General features: G+C 55.3%; 1 protein-coding gene across 1 annotated transcript in view; it reads left to right on the forward strand.

Annotated features, from left to right (window-relative positions):
* PADI1 (peptidyl arginine deiminase 1) overlaps window positions 1-20,950 on the forward strand; it is a gene marked incomplete at both ends in the record, with an annotated part of 32,717 nt that overhangs the window by 9,693 nt on the left and 2,074 nt on the right. The window contains 13 exons of the mRNA XM_084243127.1: window positions 3,841-4,021; window positions 5,259-5,331; window positions 5,839-5,900; window positions 7,201-7,318; window positions 7,447-7,572; window positions 9,204-9,376; window positions 9,525-9,628; window positions 10,656-10,779; window positions 11,392-11,499; window positions 12,827-12,978; window positions 17,930-18,074; window positions 18,961-19,054; window positions 20,013-20,092. Coding sequence (XP_084099253.1) covers window positions 3,841-4,021; window positions 5,259-5,331; window positions 5,839-5,900; window positions 7,201-7,318; window positions 7,447-7,572; window positions 9,204-9,376; window positions 9,525-9,628; window positions 10,656-10,779; window positions 11,392-11,499; window positions 12,827-12,978; window positions 17,930-18,074; window positions 18,961-19,054; window positions 20,013-20,092 — 1,540 coding nt within the window. The remainder of the gene's footprint in view (window positions 1-3,840; window positions 4,022-5,258; window positions 5,332-5,838; window positions 5,901-7,200; window positions 7,319-7,446; window positions 7,573-9,203; window positions 9,377-9,524; window positions 9,629-10,655; window positions 10,780-11,391; window positions 11,500-12,826; window positions 12,979-17,929; window positions 18,075-18,960; window positions 19,055-20,012; window positions 20,093-20,950) is intronic.

Consider the following 20,950-nt stretch of genomic DNA (forward strand, 5'->3'; position numbering starts at 1 on the left):
GTGCCAGGTGCCCAGGGCTGGAGCGCCGGTGAGCCATGGGTTTAGAGGGCGGGGTTCATGGTGTCACTTATGCCACACCATCATAATATGTGGCCTCTCTGGGATGGAAATGAGGATGTGTGCGTACAGCGATGTCTGATACCTGAGCCTTCCCCACCAACCTGCAGGCCACAGGGCCAGAAGCTTGGTGAACTGGAGGAAGATCAAGGGGGAACACTAGGGTAGGAAGCCAGAGGCTCTGTGCAAAAGTTGTGAGGTGAAGGGACACCATGTAACTTTTGTTTGAAAAGGGTCCCTCTGCCAGCTGTGTTTGAATGAATGGGGGGCAGTAGGAGAGGGAGTGGGGAGCAGCCTGTGTGTGCCAGGGTGTCAGCATGGGGGGTGAGAGTGTCAGCTCCCTGAGAGGGTGTGAGTCACGGACAGGGTTTGCAATGGCCAGGGGGTGAGAGTGAGGGAAGGAGAGAGGACCAGGACTCTGAGGATGGAGCAGCTGGGGGCTGCTGGGGGCAGGAGTGGGGGGAAGGAGCTTGGTTTTGGACATGTTAAATTTAAGATGCCTGTTAGAAACCCAAGGAGACTGCTCAAAAGACATTCCTAAAAAGCTGTAAGAGTCAGGAGATGAGAAAGTGGGGATTATGGGCAGGTGGGGGATCACCTCTGGGTGTCGACAGAGCAGAGGACCTGGTTACCCACACCTGAGGCCATGTGCTTCCAAGCAGGAGATTCTGCCTGTTTTGGAGTGTGTCTATCCCGATTATCTTCCAGAACTAGCGGGAAAACCAAGATGGGTTTGGTGGCCCACGGGGCCTGCCGTATGATGGACCTGGGCAAAAGTTCACTCATCACCTAATCACCACGAGCCTGGACTCTGGCTGACAGCCATGTCTGGCTCTCCTGGAGTCAGTGTCAGTTCAGAGCCAGCATCCAGTAAAACTGGAAAGTTCTGACTCTTTCCTTTTCCCCTAGTGTGGTCTCCTGGGAAAAGGCTGTAAGTCCTGCAGGGAAGGCTTGGAGAAGGATGACCAGTACAAACTTTTAGGAGTTCGCAGGGTCCTTCCCCACGGGGAAGCAATTGTTCATTTTTAAGGAAGTTTATGAGCCTTTTGCGAAATACAACCATTATTTAAGAGTAAACGTTATACACTTACAATTAAATAAATCATATTAAAAACAAAGCTAATAGATAGTCAAAGTGTATTGATTCCTAATTATTTGACTCGATTCCACCTTTATCTGTGCTCCAGAGACTGTCTGCCTCTGTATGGTAGAAGTGGTTTGTGTGGTGGGGTCCTTCTGTTGTGCATCTCTGCAAGGCTGAGTTCCATGAGGTTGCGTTAGTATCTCGGAATCGGCCATAATGGAAATGTTTATACCAGTGGAATTGGCATGGGCTGCAAACCAGGACTCCATTCACTGTTGACAATGCAAATGAACCTTAAAAGCCTGCGATAGTTGTTACATTGTGATGAGCTCAGAAAGTTAGGAAGGGTTTTTGGCACAAAGAAGTTGTTACCCATGTCCTTGATGAAGTTGATCATTTCACCTTCATTTGATTCTTGAACACAAATGAAAATATCCGTCCACGTTCATGTCCCAAATCAGATGTGATGGCAACACATTTATCTGGGAGAGAATTAACAGAGTGGGATGCACCTCCGTTTGTGGCTTTGGTTGAGCTGCAGCTGTGAGTTGGCTACAGTTACTGGAGACACCATCTGTAAGGACATACACGTTCTGAGAAATGTGTCCTTCAGGGATTTGGCCATTAGGCAAACATTCAGTGCGGAATCACACAAGCCGAGGTGGTCCGGCCTACCGCACACCTAGGTCATGTGGTGCAGCCTATTGGGACCACTGTCATATATGCTGCCCACCATTGGCCACACTGTCCTTAAGTGACACGTGACTACAGAATTTACAACAATTTTAAAGAGTAATATGTAATGTGCTATTATTTGTGTGTTGTGCATTACACATCATTTATATCAGCAGCATTCACAATAAACATATGTGCATAAATACCCCACCCCTTGTGTTGGTTGTTAAGTATTTGTCAGCCACCACTGCCTGGGGGGCTTGGAGCGAGGAGGTCAGGGCGTGAGAAGGAAGCCGCAGAGGAGGCAGGGACAGCCAGAGAGGAGAAAGAAATGAAGAGATTGTGCGTCTCTCTCAGAGGCCCTCTGGAGAGAGTTCGAGGAGGATGGCTGACACCTGGATCACACATGGCTGAAGGATCCTCAAGAGGAAGCAGAGAAAGGACTTGGGTTTGGTGTCCACGTGCTCTTGATGGCGTGGCGGGAAGTGAGCGCCCCTAGAGGCAGGCTGCAGGGACAATGGGGGGAGAGAAGCGTGCAAGGTACGCACAACACCCGGGGAGCTGGAGAAATGCGGGGGTAGGTGGTGAGGGAGGGTGATTTTTAGGATGGGTGACCCCTGCGGCACACCTGTCTGCTCAGCGGTGCAGACGGAGGAGAGGTGAGGACGGGGTATGCCCTGGAGAGGCACAGGGCTCCCAGCGAGAGTTGGGGCAGGGCAGCTGCTGTCCCAGGAGCAGGCGGGCAGGCAGATGAAGCGGTGGGGAGAGGAGAGGGAGGAGGCGAGGGAGGTCCCAGGTATGCAAGGGTTTTCTAGGATGTGGCGGAGCAAAGAGCCCCTAGAATGTCGTGAGACTGGCGTTCGGTGTCAAGGAACCCTGGAAGTCAGTAGTCGCGAATCTAAGTGGGCCCCTCTCCACACAGCCTATCTGTAAAGTGAGGGGTGCCCTGGGGAGCCACGGAGAGCCAGGCACTGTGTAGGACTTGAGTTGTTGCTACTACGACCATCATGACTGTTGTCAACAGAGGCTGCTGTGACAGTGAGACCGTGGGGGAGGGCCTTGGTGAGGGGCGTCTGGGTTTTCCCGGGGGTTTACTATTTGGGTGGGTTCTCAGAGGTCCAGAGAGGGTAGAGACAAGAGGATATATCCAAGGTCTCCTCTGGCCCCAGCATCTTGCAGTCAAGGGCCATCTATCATTGAAAATGACCTTGGGTGGTAGCTAATGGCTGGGCTCTGGGGGGCAGCAGTGGAGAGCCCCGGAGTGGAGGGCAGCTTCCTTGTCCAGCTTTGCCTCCAGCGTATGAGCTCCATGTGGCTAAGACCCATGGCCTGGCTTAGTGCCTCGCCCAGAGACGCACAAGTTTCAAGTTTATTCAGGGGATAGAGATGGGCAAGAAGGTCTCTCCAGGCACTGTTGGCTGAGCTCCAGGTGGCCTACAGCTCCTTCTGGAGAGCCCCCCTCTGAGCCCCTGGTCCAGGAAGGCTGGCCCCTGCCTGCTGTGGCTGGAAGCAGCCTGAGGAGCAGTGCTCAGGTCTGGAGACAGTGGCCTGGCCTGGCACCTGGCAGACTGAGGGCTTCTCCATCCTCTTCTGGAGCCCAGAGCTTTGGGGTATCCTGTGGATGTGGTGTATCAGGTGGATGGGGAGAAGTTGCACTGGGTACTTGAATTCCCCTGTAGAGTAGGGAAAATGGATCTATTCAGGGAAGAATATTCTATGCAAAGGAAAGAACCAGTGCCAAGGCCCTGGGCAGGACAGCCTGCAGCTTCATGGAGCCACAGTAGGTCAGCGTGACTGCAGCCAGGGGACTGGTGCCTGGGTGAGTCACGTGGGAATCTGCACAGAGCCAGGACGGAGCCTGGTGCTCAGCCAGGCTGATCTCCCAGCCGCATCACTCCCAGGGCTTGACCCTGCGCCCAGCTACTCGGGGTGCTGTTTCTGCAGCGTGGCAGCCCCAGCCAACCACACTGTTACGGTCAATCTCCTGAGCGCCTGGACCCTTTCCTCTCTCCTCTCTCCATCAGTGATGTACCCAAGGGTGCCGAGAACTTTGGGGTCTCTGGGAGCTCCGGGGTGGAGATCTTCATGGTTTATGACCCTGCACGGGTGACAGAACCCACAGGTAAGGCCCTGTGGCCCCTGAGTGCCAGCGTGGACGTGGTGGTGTCCGTGGACACAGCCAGCAAGGACCTAAATGATCTCAAGGTAAGAGGCCACTGCCCCACAGGGAGGGGCTGCAGCTCCCCACCCACCCGAGGTGGGAGCTCCCAAAGAGTACCCCCGTTCACATATCACCAGCACTCAACCGATGCCCACAGAGTTTTTGACACCAACACGCTTCCTGCTACAACTCCATAGACACCAAAAATACACAAACCCACTCCAAAGCTGAAACACTGGGTGTGTGCGCCCCCCACCCCCACACACATACTCCCATAAAACACAGTCTGCACAGTCACCCCTCACACTCACAGACATTCCCTCATTAGCCCCTGGACTCAACACATAGACTCAGACCACCAAGACAAGCCCCCAACTCTCGTGCAGGCAGGACTCCGTAGCAACACCCTGTGTGCATGCATGTGTGCAAGCACACATACACCATGCTCATGCAATGCACACACACCCCGTGCTCACACACATGCATGCACACCCCGGTGCTTGAATATATGCTTGAACACACCTGTGTGCGTGCACACACCCCCCCATGCTTGCACACATGCACAGGCCCCCATCTGGATGCGTGTGTGTCTCCCACACCTAAGGAAGAAAGACGCTGCCTCTTCCACAGATGCCACCTCCTCACTCGGCCCTACGCACCCACCTCAGCAGGGACCCACTGGCTCGCGCTCAGGGCCCTTTCTCCCCAGACAAGGAAAAGGCAGAGTGTGGCCACCGAGAGGGGGCTGGAACCCCACCTTCTCTGCTTATGAGCTGCAGACAGGGCCCTGAGGGCCTCCCAGGATGGAGCCTCCTGCCGAGTGTCCCAGGGGCTCGTGGAGATGGGGCGCTCCTGGCCACAGTAACAGGGTGGTGGGGGGAGGAATTACATTGACCCCATTTTCCAGGTGAAGAAACAGGTCTAGAGAGATGGAGAAACTTCTCAATGTCGAGGATGACAGCTGCCCCTTCCCTCGTTTTTTCTCTCTGCGATCTCTACAAATTCCCTAGGCTCCAACTACTCCCTTTAGGATCTGTCCCCCGTCTGTCCCCAGTTCAGGACCTGTCCTCCTCTCTCGCGGAGAAGGCAGTTCTGAATCCCAGCCAGGAGCCTGTGAATCTTGACCTGCGGCTGTGGGAGTGGAGGTGGGGGGCTAGGGAGCTGGGCACTCCAATGACTACCCGCCTGTCAGCAGGCTCGTGGGTGAACCCTCACTCCGCTTGCCACCCCCATCTCTGAAGGGGCAGCCATGCTGGCTTAGGGCTGACGGTGTCCCCACAGGTGAAGGTCTCCTACTTCGGGCAGCGAGAGGGCAGCGCCTTGGGCCACAGCGTGCTCTACCTCACAGGCGTTGGTAAGTGCCACCTCCATGGTTCCGTATGTTTCCTCGTCCCCCCACGTAGGCTGTCTAAGGGCCATAGGGGCCCTGAGTGCAGGGCGGTGCCCTCTTCCTCCACCTTGGAGGAGCTGGGTTTGTGAAACCTCAGGATGGAGGCCCAGTAATACTTGAGGGCTGCAGGAATCTAGAAACTGCCCTGTCCCTGCTAGAGCTATTCCAGACCTCCCCAGTCCCACCTGTTGCACACCCCTGGATGACAAGACCCAGCACTGAGCCAGAGGCCCAGGAACTGCTCCAGGACAGTTCTGGAACCACTGTCAGAGGCAGGGCCAGCCTCGTGAGCCCCTCAGCAGGCACGGATGACCCAGAAATTCAAGAACAGCAGGGGGCTGCTTCCCAGGTGTAGGGCACAGTCCACAGAACAGGATTCCTGGTTCTCCTGGGCTTGGGGAGGGGGCAAAGCTTGCAGGTGTGAAGATGGGGCGAGGTGAGCCCTGCCAGCTTCTTTCCATCCCTTTTCAGACATCTCCCTTGATGTTGACACCAGGCGCACGGGCAAGGTGACGAGGAGCCGCGGTGACAAGGTGATGCTCTTTGGCTGCCCCAAGATGGCAGGGTTAAGCCAGCTTGGGGCTGGTCCTGGGTGGGATGGCCTTCCCTCCAGAAGGACATGGTTCCCAACAGTGCAGGGAACCCATCTGAGGACTTCCCAATTGGCATAAATGGGCATTAGCATCTACCTTGTGACCTACTTGCTGCTGTGTGACTCCCGGAGAACAGCTTACCCTCTCTGAGCCTCTCTTGTGTCACCTTGGAATTGGGATTGTTTCCTCTGCTCGCTGCCTTTCTATTTCCTGGGCTGTACTTGGATCCCTAAACAAGGTGGCAAATCATGAAAGGTTCCTGGGTGACCGAGTGAAGGCAACGAGAAGACAAGGCCAGGCCTGGTAGAGGAGGCCAGGGGGTCAGCCCCAGTGAGACCCGGAAGCGTGAGAAGCAAGGTGGAGTGAAGTAGCTGGAAGCCATGCCAGAGGCTGGGTGGTTTGCAGAGAAAGAGTCTAGGCAGGAAGCCTGGGTCGGAAGGCTTTGAGGACAAGATGAGGCAGGGCTGTTGCGGATGGTTGTGCAGGTTGTTCACTGCACAAGGTTGCTGGACACAGGTGCTGGGTGGGGGTTATGGTGCCAGTCATGTCTTGGGCCCTGGCTCAGAGCCTATTTACCCAGAGGGGCGGACAAGAGTGTCACACAGGCTGGTGGTGGCCCTCTAGCTTTGTGATTTGGAGCTCACTTCCCAGAATTTTTCTTCCCTCTTGTGTGAAATAAGGAAAGTGAGACTTGCCTTGGGGCACCTGGTGGAGACAGAGCGGAGGCACCTTGGGGGGCGCTGAGGTCACAGAGCAGGGCCTCAGCCTTCTTTCCCTCTTCGGCTCAGGCCTTCCCGTAGGCCTGCGGAGGACAGCGGGTGGACATTGAGTCTTCTGCAGGACAGGCCCAGGGAACTGGGATGGAAAGAGCATCCTGGGGATTCTCCAGCCCCATCAAGGTCAGGGTGAGGCGGCTGCTGCTCCCCAGGCAGGGTCAAAATTCAGCAGGTTGGTGAAGGCCCTTTCTGGGTGACATCACCCTTCCTCCTGCAGCATGATGGCTAGTTGGGGCCACTGTGTGTGGTTGTGCAGGTTGTTCACTGCTCAAGGATGGGGTGACTCTGGATTTGGAGACCTGGAGCACCAGTTCCCTAATCTAGGAACCTTCTTTAAATCTTTAAGCAAACCTCAAATAAGAAAGTTTCCAAGGTAACAGAGCAGCCAGCACTAGCCACCAGCAGAACCCCTTCCCAGAGCCCCCTGGCTCCCGCCAACCCCAAGCTCTCTTATTTTGCCACAGAAAACCTGGCGCTGGGGCCCCGAGGGCTACGGGGCTGTCCTGCTGGTGAACTGTGACCGGGATAATGTCAAGTTCCAGGGGGTCGACCTGGCCAGCAGTCAGCTGACCTCCCTGGATGGTGAGTGATAGAAAGGGAATATGCGTTGTCTAGGGTCATGGTGGGGGTGCAGAAGGTTTGGGGGGACCGGAGGAAAGCCTGGGGGTGGAGTAGAGGGAGCGTGGTCTCAAGGGTGTCCTGCTCCCCAGACCTGCAGGACATGTCCCCAATGGTGCTGACCTGTGACGGCCCCGACAAGCTCTTCGACAGCCACAAGCTGGTCTTGAATGTGCCGTCTTCTGATTCCAAAAGAGTGGGGGTCTTCTGTGCTAGGGGTGAGTGGCCTGGTGGGGCCCCTTTCCTCCTTGCTCAGGCTTCTGCTTCTCAAACTTTCTTCTCTTCTCCACCTCCCTCCCTTCCTGCCATCACCTTTTTTGGGTAACTCACTGCAGCTTACAAGCAGCCACTCCACTAACACCGAACACCTTCCCCAGGGAGGCTTGGAAACTGGTCCCATTTCACAGAGGGGGAAAACTGAGGCTCAGATGCTCGAAGTCGCAGTGTTAAAGTCACACAATGAATGGGAGTGGGGCAGGCATCTGACCAGTCTTCTAGGCTGCAAAGTCCTCCTCTTTCTACTGCTCCCCTTCCCCCCCCACCCCCACTCTCCTTGGGTTAATGAGCTCTGGATGCTTCCCCAGCACCCTCCAGGCTGGAGGGCAGTGGGTGGGGAGGGCATGCCACGGAGCAGAAATTAGCAAAGCCGAGGCCCAGACCTGTGCTCAGAAGCGAACTGTTCTGCCAGAGATTTTATATCAAAGCCTGTGGCTTCAAATCATGTCCTAATCCTTCACCCCGAGGCGCCTTTACTCATTTTCATAAATTGCAAGAAGCCTCACTTACTCCTTCCTGCTACCTTTTCACCCTCTTCTCTTCCTAATGACCCGGGACTTGCTGTTCTGACTCCAAGAGCCTGGCAGGACCAGAATGTTCCTTTGCTCGCCCTGGAGGCGAGGTTTAGGCAGACGCGCGGCTGACGGCTCTTTCTGTGATGTCAGGACATCCAGAAGTGAACTGATAACCTTGCCTGTGTGATCGAGAACCTGTCGGGGTGACATCTCCCAGACAACCCTGACGCTTTTATAAAAAATTAAGATGAGGGGCCTCCTTGGGGGCCTAGGGGTTAAGTCCCACACCTATGGCCAGGGAGCTACCCACATGGCACAGCAGACCTCTCCTGTCTCGCCCGCTGCTCCCCTCAGCAGTGTATTTCAGTCAGTCGGCCTGTTCTGCTCCCCACTCTGTCTCTGGTGAATCCTCTCACCCCCCCGCCCTGCCCCTCTGGCCTGTACCCCAGTTCTTGTATGCATAAATAAATTTTTAAAATCTTAAAAAAAATGAAGATGAGGCTCACATAATAGAAAATGAACCATCTTAAAGTAAAACATTCGGTGGCATAGGGTACATTCTCAGTGTGGTGAGAACTATTCCAAATTCCAAGACATTTTCACCACCCTGGGTAAATCTCATTAGCAGCCATTCGCCTGCCTTCCCCCCTACCCCCCACATCCCTCCAGGCCCTGGCAGCCACTCTGCTTTCTCCATGGATTTCTCTATTTAGGACATTTCCTATGAGTGGACGCTAGCCCCTCCAGTGGATGTGCTGCAATTTCCTTCTCCGTTTATGGCATTTGCGGGTTTTTTTCACACTTGTGCCAGATGCTTTGATCTCCTTACTTTAAAGCTTACTCAGACCTCATGAGATACATAACGTTACCTCGCTTTATGGATGAGGAACTGAGGCTCCGAGAGGCAGAGCGACTGACCCAAGGCCACACAGCTCTCAAGTGGCAGACCTAGAGGAGCCGAGTGGCTCTAAATCACGACCAGGGTCCTGCCCCTGGATTCCTCTGTCCTCACGCCCCGCTGCCCTTCCCAGCACTGGCCCCTGACTCTGGTTCCACAGGTGGGAACTCCCTCTCAGACTACAAGCAGGTGCTGGGCCCTCAGCACCTGTCCTACAAGGTGGAGCGGCAGCCGGGGGAGCAGAAGATTGACTTCTACGTGGAGGGACTCGCCTTCCCTGACACTGATTTCTCGGGCCTGGTCTCCCTCAGCGCCAGCCTGGTGGACACGGAGGTATGTGCGGCCTTGAGGGTTAGAGAGGGTCTGAAGTTTGGGGGGACCAGTTCGGAGGCTCTGAGCTGGGCAGGCACCTGGCTGTGGGATCTGGAGGCCTGATGGGGTACACTGCAGGGCCCACTGAGTCCTCATTCCCACCCCCCAGACCCTGCCCGAAGTGCCCCTCTTCACAGACACCGTGGCCTTCCGCATGGCCCCCTGGATCATGACCCCCAACACCCGGCCCCCCCTGGAGTTATACGTGTGCAGGTAAGGCCTCACCCCTGCACTCTCCCCTTGTCTGGACTCGCAGAGAGAGGAGCAGGGTGCTGTAGCTGGGTCAGGCCTCGCTGGGACCAGACACTTCTCTGAGGGCATGGGCTGGGCACACGCAGCAGCAGGCTGGCCTGGCAGTCAGCCCCATCCTGCCTGAGCCACCAAGACTGGAGGTCACTGGTTCACACTCCGGTGCCCCTGCCCCGAGCCTGCTGGCAGAGGAGAGATTATCTCAGCTGTAGCCAAGGCAGCCCTGCTTAGCCGGCTGGCGGTGTGGGAGACCTTGCTTGCTCCCACATGGGTGTGCCGCAGAGAACATGAGAACCCGGTCTCTGAGATCTGCCGGGAGCCCGGGGGCAACCGCGGCCCGGGCCCTTCTGCCATCGCTCAGAATCCTAACCGGGCCCCTTGATGGCGGTGAGCCTCGCTGGCAGGCCAGTCCAGGCTCCTGCTGTCAGAGGCGGACCAGTGGAGAAGTCACCACTGATTTAGAATGTAAGTCAAAAGACCAAGAAGGATGTGTCCAAACAGGTTTGCTCTGCTTACCTGGGTCCAGGTGCGTGCAGGTGTTCAGGAGGGAAGTTCTTTCCTCCATTTGCTCACCAACTCCACCCTGACTCCTTTGTTTAAGCCAATTCTGTGGAACAGGAGCAGATGGGGCTGCCTGTCTCCCCCCCCCCCCCCCCCCTCGCCAACCTTAACCAGTGAGATGCAGTTCCTGGTCACCTTCTCCTGGCCGCACCTGCCGGTTTCAGGGCCCTGCCCCTGGGAGCCAGCACCCCAGGCTTGCTGCTCAGCTGGCCCCTACCCTGTTGTGGTCTGGAGATATTACTCCCCGCCCCCACCCCCCCACCAGGTGTCTCTCCAGCACAGGGATTGTGTTCAAACCCTGTATCGGGGCACCACACAGGTCCTAGCACAGGCCGGGTCAAGGCCAGCCCACCTGTCCTTGGCCTCCTGACCCTGAGGTCAAGGCAGAGTCGATCCTGTTTGTTATGCACCCTGTCCCTGTCTTTTGCAGCGTGGTTGACCCCCACGGTCCAAATGAGAAATTTCTGCAAGACTTGTCTGGCCTGGTGCTGAAGGCCAATTGCAAGCTGATCGTCTGTCCTTGGGTTGAAAATCGAAACGACCGCTGGATCCAGGTGGGTGCAGAGCAGGGGGCCTGGGCCCTGAGCCTCCCCTGTCACCCTGGTTTTGGGGAAAAAGGGCCTGCCCTGGCATTTTAAGAACTGTATCATTATTATTTTGTGAGGTCATGTTGGCTAACAACACTGTATATAACCAGGGGGTACAGGTTCACACCTCTTTCGATGCGTGTCGCCACACGTGCCCACTACTGAAGCCCCCCTAACCACCCACCGTAGGCCTTTGGGATCCTCTCCCCTGTTTGCTCCCTATTCCTCTCTCCCCTGGTGGTGCCAATTGCCCGCTTTGGTTTCTAACTGGCCTTGGTCTCCTTAGAGAAGCAGGCTGGCCTGTGTGCCAGGATGCAAGGTGGGGGGCATGTGGCTTAGGGGAAAGCCTCCCTGCTGCCGGTATTGTCCGGGCTCTCCTGCCTCCCTCCATCTACTCTGGTCCCAGAGTCTTCCCACCTGGGGTCCCAGGAGGCTTCCCTTGAACCCCTGAACCTGACCCTCGTCCCCAGGCCTTGGGTTAGATCTGCTGGAGCGTCCTGCCCCAGGCCTGGGGTGATCACCCCATCCTGAAAACCACATTGAGGAGGCCACTGGGGTCTTTTCCTCTCCTCTTCCCAGGACGAGATGGAGTTTGGTTACATCGAGGCGCCTCACAAATCCTTCCCAGTGGTCTTCGACTCCCCCCGAAACAGAGGCTTGAGGGATTTCCCCTATAAGAGGATCCTGGTATGTGACAAGGAGCAGAGGGCGGTTCCTCTTCCCAGTCCTGCCTGGTCCTTTGAGGGGGGCCGTCAGGACACAGGGGTGGGCTCTGGAAAATGGAGAGTCAGTGGGAGTTTGAGGCAGAATGCGTAATATGCAAATAATATGCAAATTGCCCCTGTTCTGGGTGGGCAGGTTCTTCTCCCTCCAAAGGGAGTCACCAGAAGGGTCTGTCTAGGGGAGACCAAATTGCCTTTTGGGGTCAATGTATCCTTTGTGAAGCCTCAGGGCTATCGCTTTTATAGGCTGGGCCTCTCTCCAGGTAACAAATGTTTTCTGAACACCTACTGTGTGCCAGGCACTGTGCCACCTGCCATGCCCAGAATGGCAACCACAACGGCCCCAGAAACCTTGTGTGGACCCCATGCCCCCTCCCCCCTGCATCGCATGGTTACCCATTTAATCTACACAACTCTTCTGTGGATAAGTGCAATTGCTATTCTTTCTCCTCTTTACTGAGCTTGCAGAGGTTAAGCAACCTCCCGAGGTCACACAGCTATTGAGTTGGCACCATGATGGAAAACCACGGGGTGCCCTCCACAGCCTGTGCTGGACCGTTAGGTCAAACGGCCCTTCGAGGTGGCCCAGAGCCCGAAGCTCACGGCCTCTGCCTGCTTCTCCGCTCCACATGGTCGTGCCGGACAGCACCAGGGCCTGGTGGGGGCAGGGCTGGGGAAGTCCAGGACACTTAGAGCAGGGACACGCACCACCCGGGAGGGGTCGGGGCCAGTCCCCACGGAGGTGGCAATGTGCCCTGTGGGTGAGTGGACTTTGCGAGGACATTTTGTGCCAATTTCTCTCTCATCTTTATCATTTCCTTCCTTCTGCTTCATTTGGGTTTCATTTGCCCTTCTGTCCTAGCTGGAAACGGGAAGCGAAGCTTTCCAGCCCTTTTCCTTTCTAACCTACGTGTTAGAGGAAGAGGAACAGCATTTCCCCCGAGCACAGCTTCACAGCGCCCGCAAGCTTTAATGTGCTGTGTTTTCCTACCTCTCACTTCCAAATATTGTCTAATTTGCACTTTAAATTCTTCTTGGACCTGTGGGTTCTTTAAAAGTGTGCCACCCAATTTCCAGACATGGGGGAACTTTCTAGTTAGCGTCCAGTTGCCTCTGGCTTTAATTGCATCACACTTGGGGAGCAAGAGGGGGGGTTTGTGCAAAATGGTTAGAGGTTGTTCTTCAGGAAGTGGGAGGCTCCAGGGTCGCCCCCTGTTCCCTATCCCAACTTCCTGCCCTAATTGACCCCTCCTTTGCTGGGGGGGGGGGGTGTATTGTTGATCCTCTCCTAGGGTCCTGACTTCGGATATGTGACCCGGGAGATCCCTTTCTCTGGCCCCTCCGGCCTCGACTCCTTTGGCAACCTGGACGTCAGCCCGCCGGTCACGGTCAACGGCAAAGAGTACCCCCTGGGCCGAATCCTCATCGGCAGCAGCTTGCTCAAGTGAGAGGCCAGGGCCAGGCCAGGGGCTGGTGGGGGGCCCAGGGGACCAACTGCAGCATCCGCACTCCAGCTCCCCCATGGTGAACACAGCTCTCTGGTCTGAGACGTGGTCTTCACTCCCCGCATGGACTCCTGGCATCAGGGACTCCTGTATTTGCGGCACACCACCTAATCAATGCCCATCACAGTGCCTGGCCTATAGTCAGAGCTCAATTAATTCCAGAATCTTAGGTTTGAAGGTCACAGATTCTTAGGGGAGAACTCAAGATCCAGTGACCCACAGTCTGCTAGTCTGCCTGGTATTTTACAAGCTTAGTTAGTCACCAACATTAAATAACATCCACGTCCATACTAATTCAGATGAGATAGAGGTAGAGATAGGTGTTTCAGGAGGGCTCACATGCAAAGTCAGAGTTCTGGTGTCTTTGGAAAGATGGAAAGAGCTGGAAGGTTCTGTGCTCTAATGCAGAGAGAGGAGAGGGGGTCTGTTGACCTCCCCCCAGATAGCCTTTGTCCTACATTTGGAAGCACTCAGTGGTCACCACGTGGCTGCAGGTGGGGAGTGGCTGGTCAGGATAGCAGGGTGACAGAGGTGACTCTGTGGTCCCGCCCTGGACAGCTGTCACCAGGCAGGAAACGAGGTATTTATAATTTGTGCTCAGACAGGTGACAATACCTGCTAAATGCTGCTGACTGGGTCCCACCCCACCTGCAGGCAGCTGAAGAATGGGGTGTGCAGCAGGAATCCTGGTGGATCCCCTGTTTCCCACCTAAAGGTGAAGCCCTCGAAGGCTCTGGAGTCACCTTCCCATATGTGTGGAGCTGGCATGGAATCCAGGGTACCCCCAGCCTGCCCCCAGCCCCCTGGCTAACTCTCTGGTCTTGGGCCCAGAGTAACCAGGCAGTTCTGGGGAGGTCGCCCAACCAGGCTGTTCTGGGGAGGCTCTGGTGGCCTTCGGTTTCTGGAACAGATGATGTGAGGCTTCCTGCCGCCAACCCCAGGCACACAGGTGGCTGCTTAGACCCAATGTCTGGGCTGAGGCTGGTGACTCATATCAAGACACCTCTCTAGGCCAGATTGGCCACAGTCTCAGGGCCTCTGGGCAGTCAGTCTGTGTTTCATGGACGGTCTTGGAGGGAGGGAACTCAGGCTTTGGAGTCAGATGGACTTGGGTTTGAGTCCTAGCTCTGCCACTTCCTGGCCATGTGATTTGGGGTACAGCTCCTAGCCAGTGTTTATCACAGTCCCTGGCATGTAGTAGAAGCTTGATTAATTCATTTAAAAATATTTATTGTACACCTACTATGTGTCCGGCACTGTTGAAGGTCCTGGGGGTATATGAGTGAACAATTATTAAATGAACAGATTATTTTATTATACTCTATGCCTATTTCCTCATATGTAAAATGGCCCTATCAAAAATCTGTGTCCTAGCTATCTAATTGGCCTTAGTGGGGATAAAGGATCAGTGTTAGCCACCTACTGTAGGCTTATGGAGTTGGTCCTCTGGCAGTGGGTCTGCTTTAAAGCAGGTAGGAATTCACTGGACAAAGTAATCAATCACCAATCTGCCATGAACACAGAGATTTACCCAGCACCTCATTTAATTCGTTCATACAAAATCTTGTGAGGTTGGGATGATTATCATCCCTATTTTACAGATGAAGAAATAAGGTTCAGAAAAGTGAAATGGATGTACTCATTCATGCTTTCGTTACCCATCCAATAACTATTTCTTGACATGTCCTGTATGCTGGGTGTGGGGTCTAGTGCTGGGGATAAAAAAAAATGTTCTGGAAATTTTCAAGCTCAGAACAAGGAGTCCAGATGAGAAGGTGTGGGGTCTCCAGTGATCTGTGTTCCAATCCCATTGGCCATTGTGTCAAAAACAGGCAACAAGGTGGCCCTGGGGCTCAAGGATCACTGCCTAGGACCAAGCAGAAAGTTAGTGCTATAGCCAGAATCCAGGTCTCCTTGGATTGAACACCCAGGCTGTTGTCTTAAGTCCTTGTCTTGTCTTCTGACCCCAGCAGTGAGCCAAACAGACAACTTACCTACATTCTAGCAAGGAGAAACAGACAAGAAGCAAACATAATAAATCAGTAAAGCATATGGTTTATTACATGAAGGAATCCTCCTTGAAAAGCTGACATTTAAACAAAACCCTGAAGGAAATGAAGGTATTAAAGATATTGCTATGTGGGAAGAGAAAGTGCCAAGGAGTGGAAACAGTGAGTGCAAAGGCCCTGAGGCAGGACTATGCTAGAGACATTCCGGAACATCAAGGAGACCTTTGGGTAAGAGCAGAATGCGTGAAGGCTCTAGTGGGACATGAAGTCAGAGTCTGGGAGGCAGAGATTATGATCTGGGCCTGTCATTTGCACATACAGTAACCCCCGTTATCCAAGGTATCCAAGACCCCCAGTGGATGCCTGAAACCATGGCTATCACCGGACCCTATACACATTATATTTTTTCCTATACATAACACCTATGCTAAAGTTGAATTTATGAAATAGGCACCCTGAGAGATGAACAATAGTAATAACAATTTAGAACAATTATAAGAATATACTGTAATGAGTTATGTGCATGTGATTTCTCTGTCCCTCTTACAGTATCTTGCTGTGCTTATTCTTTTCATAACACAATTGACTGAGGGTAACTGAAATCACAAGAAAAACTGCAGAAAAGGAGGGGGGCGCTACTGTATCACCTTAGGGTTATCATGGGGGCTGAGCAGCACACGGTGTGAGGAGCCCCAGGCAGGCACACAGCAGATGCTCGACCAATGCAGGGTCCAGACCCGGCTACTTTGGGTCCAAGCTCTGGTTCCCTACTTAGAACCATCTTTGACCAATTCTGCCCCCTGGTGGTGGCTTTGATGCACCCCACGGGCCAGGTCTGAGGCCTCCCAGGGCTAACTCTTCTCCCTCATCTCACTGTTGTTTTTTTAAGAATTTTTTAAAAATTTCCAGCACTGGAGTTAAAATAACAGAATACATGAAAAATATTTTCCGCCCCCCCCCAAAACCAAATCAGAGTTGTCGTGGGTGGCTGCCGGCTGGGGCCACCTGCAGTCTTTGTCTACGAAAGAGTCGGGCCACACGGGCCGTGGCACCGGCATCGCTCACCATGTATAACAGGGTGGTCCCCAGGAAACCTGCAACCTCCCCCTTTCCTGGGGACCACCCTGTTACACATAGACTGCGTATCTATTACATGCGAGGGGGTGGGGATCCCCAGTGAGCACAGACAGAAATCCCAGCCTCCCGGGCCTCCGTTCTAGCGAGACGTGTACATTCTCCTGAGCCATCAGGCAGTGCATGAGATGCTAAGTGCAAAACTTGTACCAACTACTGTCAAGTCAAATAAAGCTGATGAGGGGCCGAGGAGTTGCTCCCATGGTGAGGGCCTCGTAGAGAAAGATGGTGACGTTTGAGTCAAACCGAAGGGAGGAGGGATGAGCCCCGGAGACAGGAGGAGGGGACAGTTCCTGGCAGAGAGGACTGCAGGTGCCATGGTCCCGAGGCGGGCAGGACAGGAGGCCTGTCTGACTGGCACCGAGCAAATCAAGAGGGGCGTGGTGGTGGGGGGGTGACCCTGCAGCCACCGTGGGGACCTGATGGTTGCCGTGAGGGAGATGACGTGAACCTAAGAGGGACATGATCCGACATCCTCTCTCGGGCTAGATTACAGAGAAACAGAGACCGCAGAGAGACCAGGCGCAGGGGCAAGCAGTTATGTAGGTGAAGGAGGTGGCACTGGCCAAGTGGTGGCAGAGGAGGGGAGGGGGAAGAACCATCAGATTGCATGTGGGCCAAGAACTTATTCATGATGCGAGTTTCCCGGATGTGTGCGGGAAAGCAGAACGTCCTGCTTGGCATGATTTGGTTGGCTGTTTTTGGGTTTGGGAATGCTTTTATCACTGGTTCATATGGCAAACAACCTGAGCATTCCCAGACCCCAGAAATAACTTCCCAAAGCACACCGAATAGGAATGTGCTACTTTCGGGTAACAGGGGAAACCCCTATGTCCTTAAACCAGACAAGCAAAGGCAAGACATAGGATCCCTTTTTTGTAACAGACTGGAAACAAACATTTCTATATCAATAGTACCTGTGTGTTTGCACGGGTCACTGTGCCAGGGAAAGTCAGGAAGTGTCTTTCCCCTTGAACTTTCTAGGCTCAGCTGCCTAACCTGCGAAATGGGTACGCGCCCCTTGCCTAAGGCAGAGCCCTTGTCCCTGCATGCAGGGGGCTGTCTCCACCCTCTGACTCCAGCTCCTGCTTTTTTCTCCAAACTAGGCCACCTCCACCCTCCTCTGCTAATAAAGGGTGGTTTGAAAATGCTCAGACCTCATTTCAGAACCACAGGGGACTAGAGGTCCATTCGAACAAATACGACCATGGGCCTCTTGCTCAGGCGTCAGCCAAGATGCTTGTCCACGGGCGGGCTGCACACACCAGATGGGCTGTATCCTGGAAGGTGCTGAGACGGGTGGGACATGAAGGCCCAGTTTAAACTGGCACCCTCCCTGTCCCCCAGAGCCTGCCCCCCAGGTGGTCCAGGCGCCACTCTGGGAGACTCTGGGCGGAGGGAGGGGCTCACTAGGTCCTGGGCAGGTTTTGAACAAGAAGCTGGGCATCTTGGGAATGAGTCAACCTCTCAGGGTCCCAGGATGTAAGACGAGGGTCTTCAGTTCCCTTTGGCAAGTGGAGGTGGGGAGGGGCTGGCAGGACCTTCCTGGCCTTGGGGAAGGCAGACTCTCTGGGGTGGTAGGGTGGATGCTGATTTGGGGGAGCACCTGGGCGCTGGGGCTGGGCAATGCAGATAAAAGAAGAGCCATGCAGCGAGCTGTCAGGAGGCCTCAGTAGGGCTGGGATGCCTGGGAATTGCTGAGCCACGCACGCAGGCAGGAGGTGACTGTGCCCTCTCCTCCCCGCAGGTCCGGTGGGCGGCGAATGGCCAAGGTGGTGCGGAACTTCCTACAGGCCCAGCAGGTGCAGGCACCCGTGGAGCTCTACTCAGACTGGCTCTCCGTGGGCCATGTGGACGAGTTCCTGAGCTTTGTGCCCACCTCCGACCAGAAGGTGCATTCCTCTCCTCCTGCTGGAATCGCCTCTGCACTTGCCTGGTCTGATGGGACGGGATAGGACGATGCCAACCAGAACCAGCTCAGCCACTGTGTCCACAGTGGCTGCGAGCCGGGGCATCTTGGGAATGAGTCAACCTCATAGGGTCCCAGGATGTAAGACGAGGATCTTCAGTTCCCTTTGGCAAGTGGAGGTGTTAATCAGGGGGGCTTCCTGAAGGAGGTCAGAGCTCAGGTCAGGACAGTCATTGATTCACTACTTATGGACTTATTCTCACACTTCCGGGTGTTTGTTCGGATCCAACCCCCTTAGCCAAGACCCAGGGTTGACACTGATAATATCTGGTCACATTTACTAAGCACCTGCATGTGCACTTGTTTTAATCCATGTGGTTCTGCAACTACTGCATGAGATGGGTGCTCTTGTCGTTACCCCCATTTTACAGGTAAGAAAACTGGGGATCAGAAGGTCGGTTAGCTCTCCCAAGGTCACATAGGCGGTAGGGTAAGATTGAAGTCCAGACTGTGGGTTCTGGACCAGCGTGTCACCCGCTGGGCTGCGTCGCCTCACAGCAGTGACCAGGGAGGGCACAGCGCTCAGGGACCAGTGTCTGGGAGGGGGAGCTGAGCTCCCCAGTCAACAAAATGAGGACAAACCTGTAGGCAGGGAGAAGATCAAGGGCAAAGGCCTGGAGTGTGAACCAGCTTGGAGGTCTGGGGGAATTGCAGGCCGCTCTTTGTGGCTGGTGGGTGGGTTTGATGGGGAGGGAGGACCCCTAGCTCTGTGTGACCTCTGAACTCAGGTCCTCCTGAGTTTAGGGTCTTCTGCATCTGGTGGGGGGAAACCTGTCCACTGAGCCATACATAGCTCTCTCTTGTGCCAGGGCTTCCGGCTGCTCCTGGCCAGCCCCAGCGCTTGCCTCAAACTGTTCCAAGAGAAGAAAGAGGAAGGCTACGGGGAGGCAGCCCAGTTTGATGGTGAGTGCCCACGGCCTCCTCCCCAGGGACCTGCCTTCATCGCTGGCCCCAGGCAACAGCGGTGCCTTCCACGGCTGCGTGTCCCCAGGCCCGTCTTCTGTGACCTCTCGGTTCAGAGTCCATCGTGTGGGACCTGCGCGCGGGGCTCTCCCTTTTCTGGGCCAGGCATGGGATGGGGCCAGCAAGACGCCAGCGGATGGCCCCAGGCTAGTGCGAGAGGGTGACCTCCCCTGCAGTCCTGGTCACGCCCCAGGAGAGGAAGGGAACAGGAAGCAGGGGGCACATGCCTGTCAGTGCCCGGGCCCTGTCCCTTCTCCCCAGCCTGCTCGTAGGAGGAGACAGGCCCACACTGAAGTGGGTTGCTCAGGCCTCTGCAGCAGCAGCACCAGGAAGAGGGACCAAGAGTGGGAGGGGTGAGGAATGGGGGGTTGTCAAGTCCCTCTGGACCCTCCTCTGTGTATTGACAGACTCTCCAACAGCCTGGTGGTCCCCTGGCCACGTCACCCCATCCCCACATGATGTCCTCAGCGAGGAATGGGGCACAGATTCCATATTGATAGCGCAAACTCAAATTATGCTTTTGCTACTTGCACTGGGATCAAGAATGTGTTCTGAACCTCTCAGTGCCTCAGTTTCTCTTCTCTGAATTGGGGGTGAAAATTAACCCCACCTAGCATTGTTTAAAGGCTAGGAATGAATGCAGTGGGATGCCCAGGGCATGGTAGGCATTCAATACTGCACGATAACTAGGGGGCCCTGAGCCAGGGGCCCCTTCCTAAGGGGTCTGTGAACCATCGCCAGGGTTTACTTGCAGCCAAATCCTGAGGGTGGGGAGCCAGGAAGGTCTCCACTTCCCACACGCCCTCCCAGCTTCCCCAGGTGGTCCCGGGGCGGGAGGAAAATCCTAGTCTGGATCACGCAGGGCTCCCTGAGACCCGACTATTTCTTTCTCTTGCAGGATTAAAGCACCAGGAGAAGAAAAGCATCAACGAGATGCTGGCGGACAGAAACCTCAAGAGCGACAGCGTCTATGCACAGGTGAGGGGCGGACATTCCCCTGCACAGGTAAGGGGAGGACATTCTCCTGCTCAGGTGAGGGAGGACAGTCTCCATGCACAGGTGAGGGGTGGACAGCCACCATGCATGGGTGAGGGGCAGGCCTGCTGTCTGCTCTTGGGGGTCTCCTACCTCCACAGAGAAGCACCCCAGGAGCTGCTGGGGTGGGGCGAGGGGCTCTGGGCCTCTGCCAGTCCTGAGGGCTGCTGAGACCTGTCGGTGGGAGAGACACACAGTCTGCTGGAGGAGACACCGCCATGCCCTCAGGGAGCTCCCGGGAAGATAAGGGAGACCTGGCCCTGCTCTGGGGAAGTGATGGTTGGCATGGGCACAGAGCTGAGTTCTCGCCTGAGAAGTCTGGTGAGATGAGAGAGTTGTGCTGCAGAAATGGGGTCCGGTGGGAGTGAGGGCTGGGTGGGTGGGAGTCAAGGAGTCTGAGTGACAGACGGAGGGCTTAGGAAGGGGCAGGACAGGTGTTACCCACGAGCCTGGGAGTCCCTGCCTGGTGGGGAGGCGCCCCTTGCTTCTCTCTAGCAGTGCCAACAGTTCCCCAAAGTGCTGAGGTGGGCAGGACCGTAAGCCGCTGTGGCTGGGACAGTGAGGTGCAGCGACAGCACTTTGGGAACCGCAAACTGCCTGGGTTCAAACCCCGGCTCTGCTGCTGCCTAGCTCTGTGCCCTTGGGCTAGTCACCGGAGCCTCAGTTTCCCCATCCGGGACAGCGAAACACAAAGCTTTAGTGAGGATCAGAGGCATTAGCTACGGGGCACTCAGTGGGTGCCCAGAGAGTGCTGGCTCCTTCCTGGCTCCCTGGGTGCCTGCTGCCTCTCCTCTGTCCCAG

This window comes from Talpa europaea (genome assembly GCF_964194135.1).
Source record: "Talpa europaea genome assembly, chromosome: 9".
Taxonomy (NCBI): Eukaryota; Metazoa; Chordata; class Mammalia; order Eulipotyphla; family Talpidae; genus Talpa; species Talpa europaea.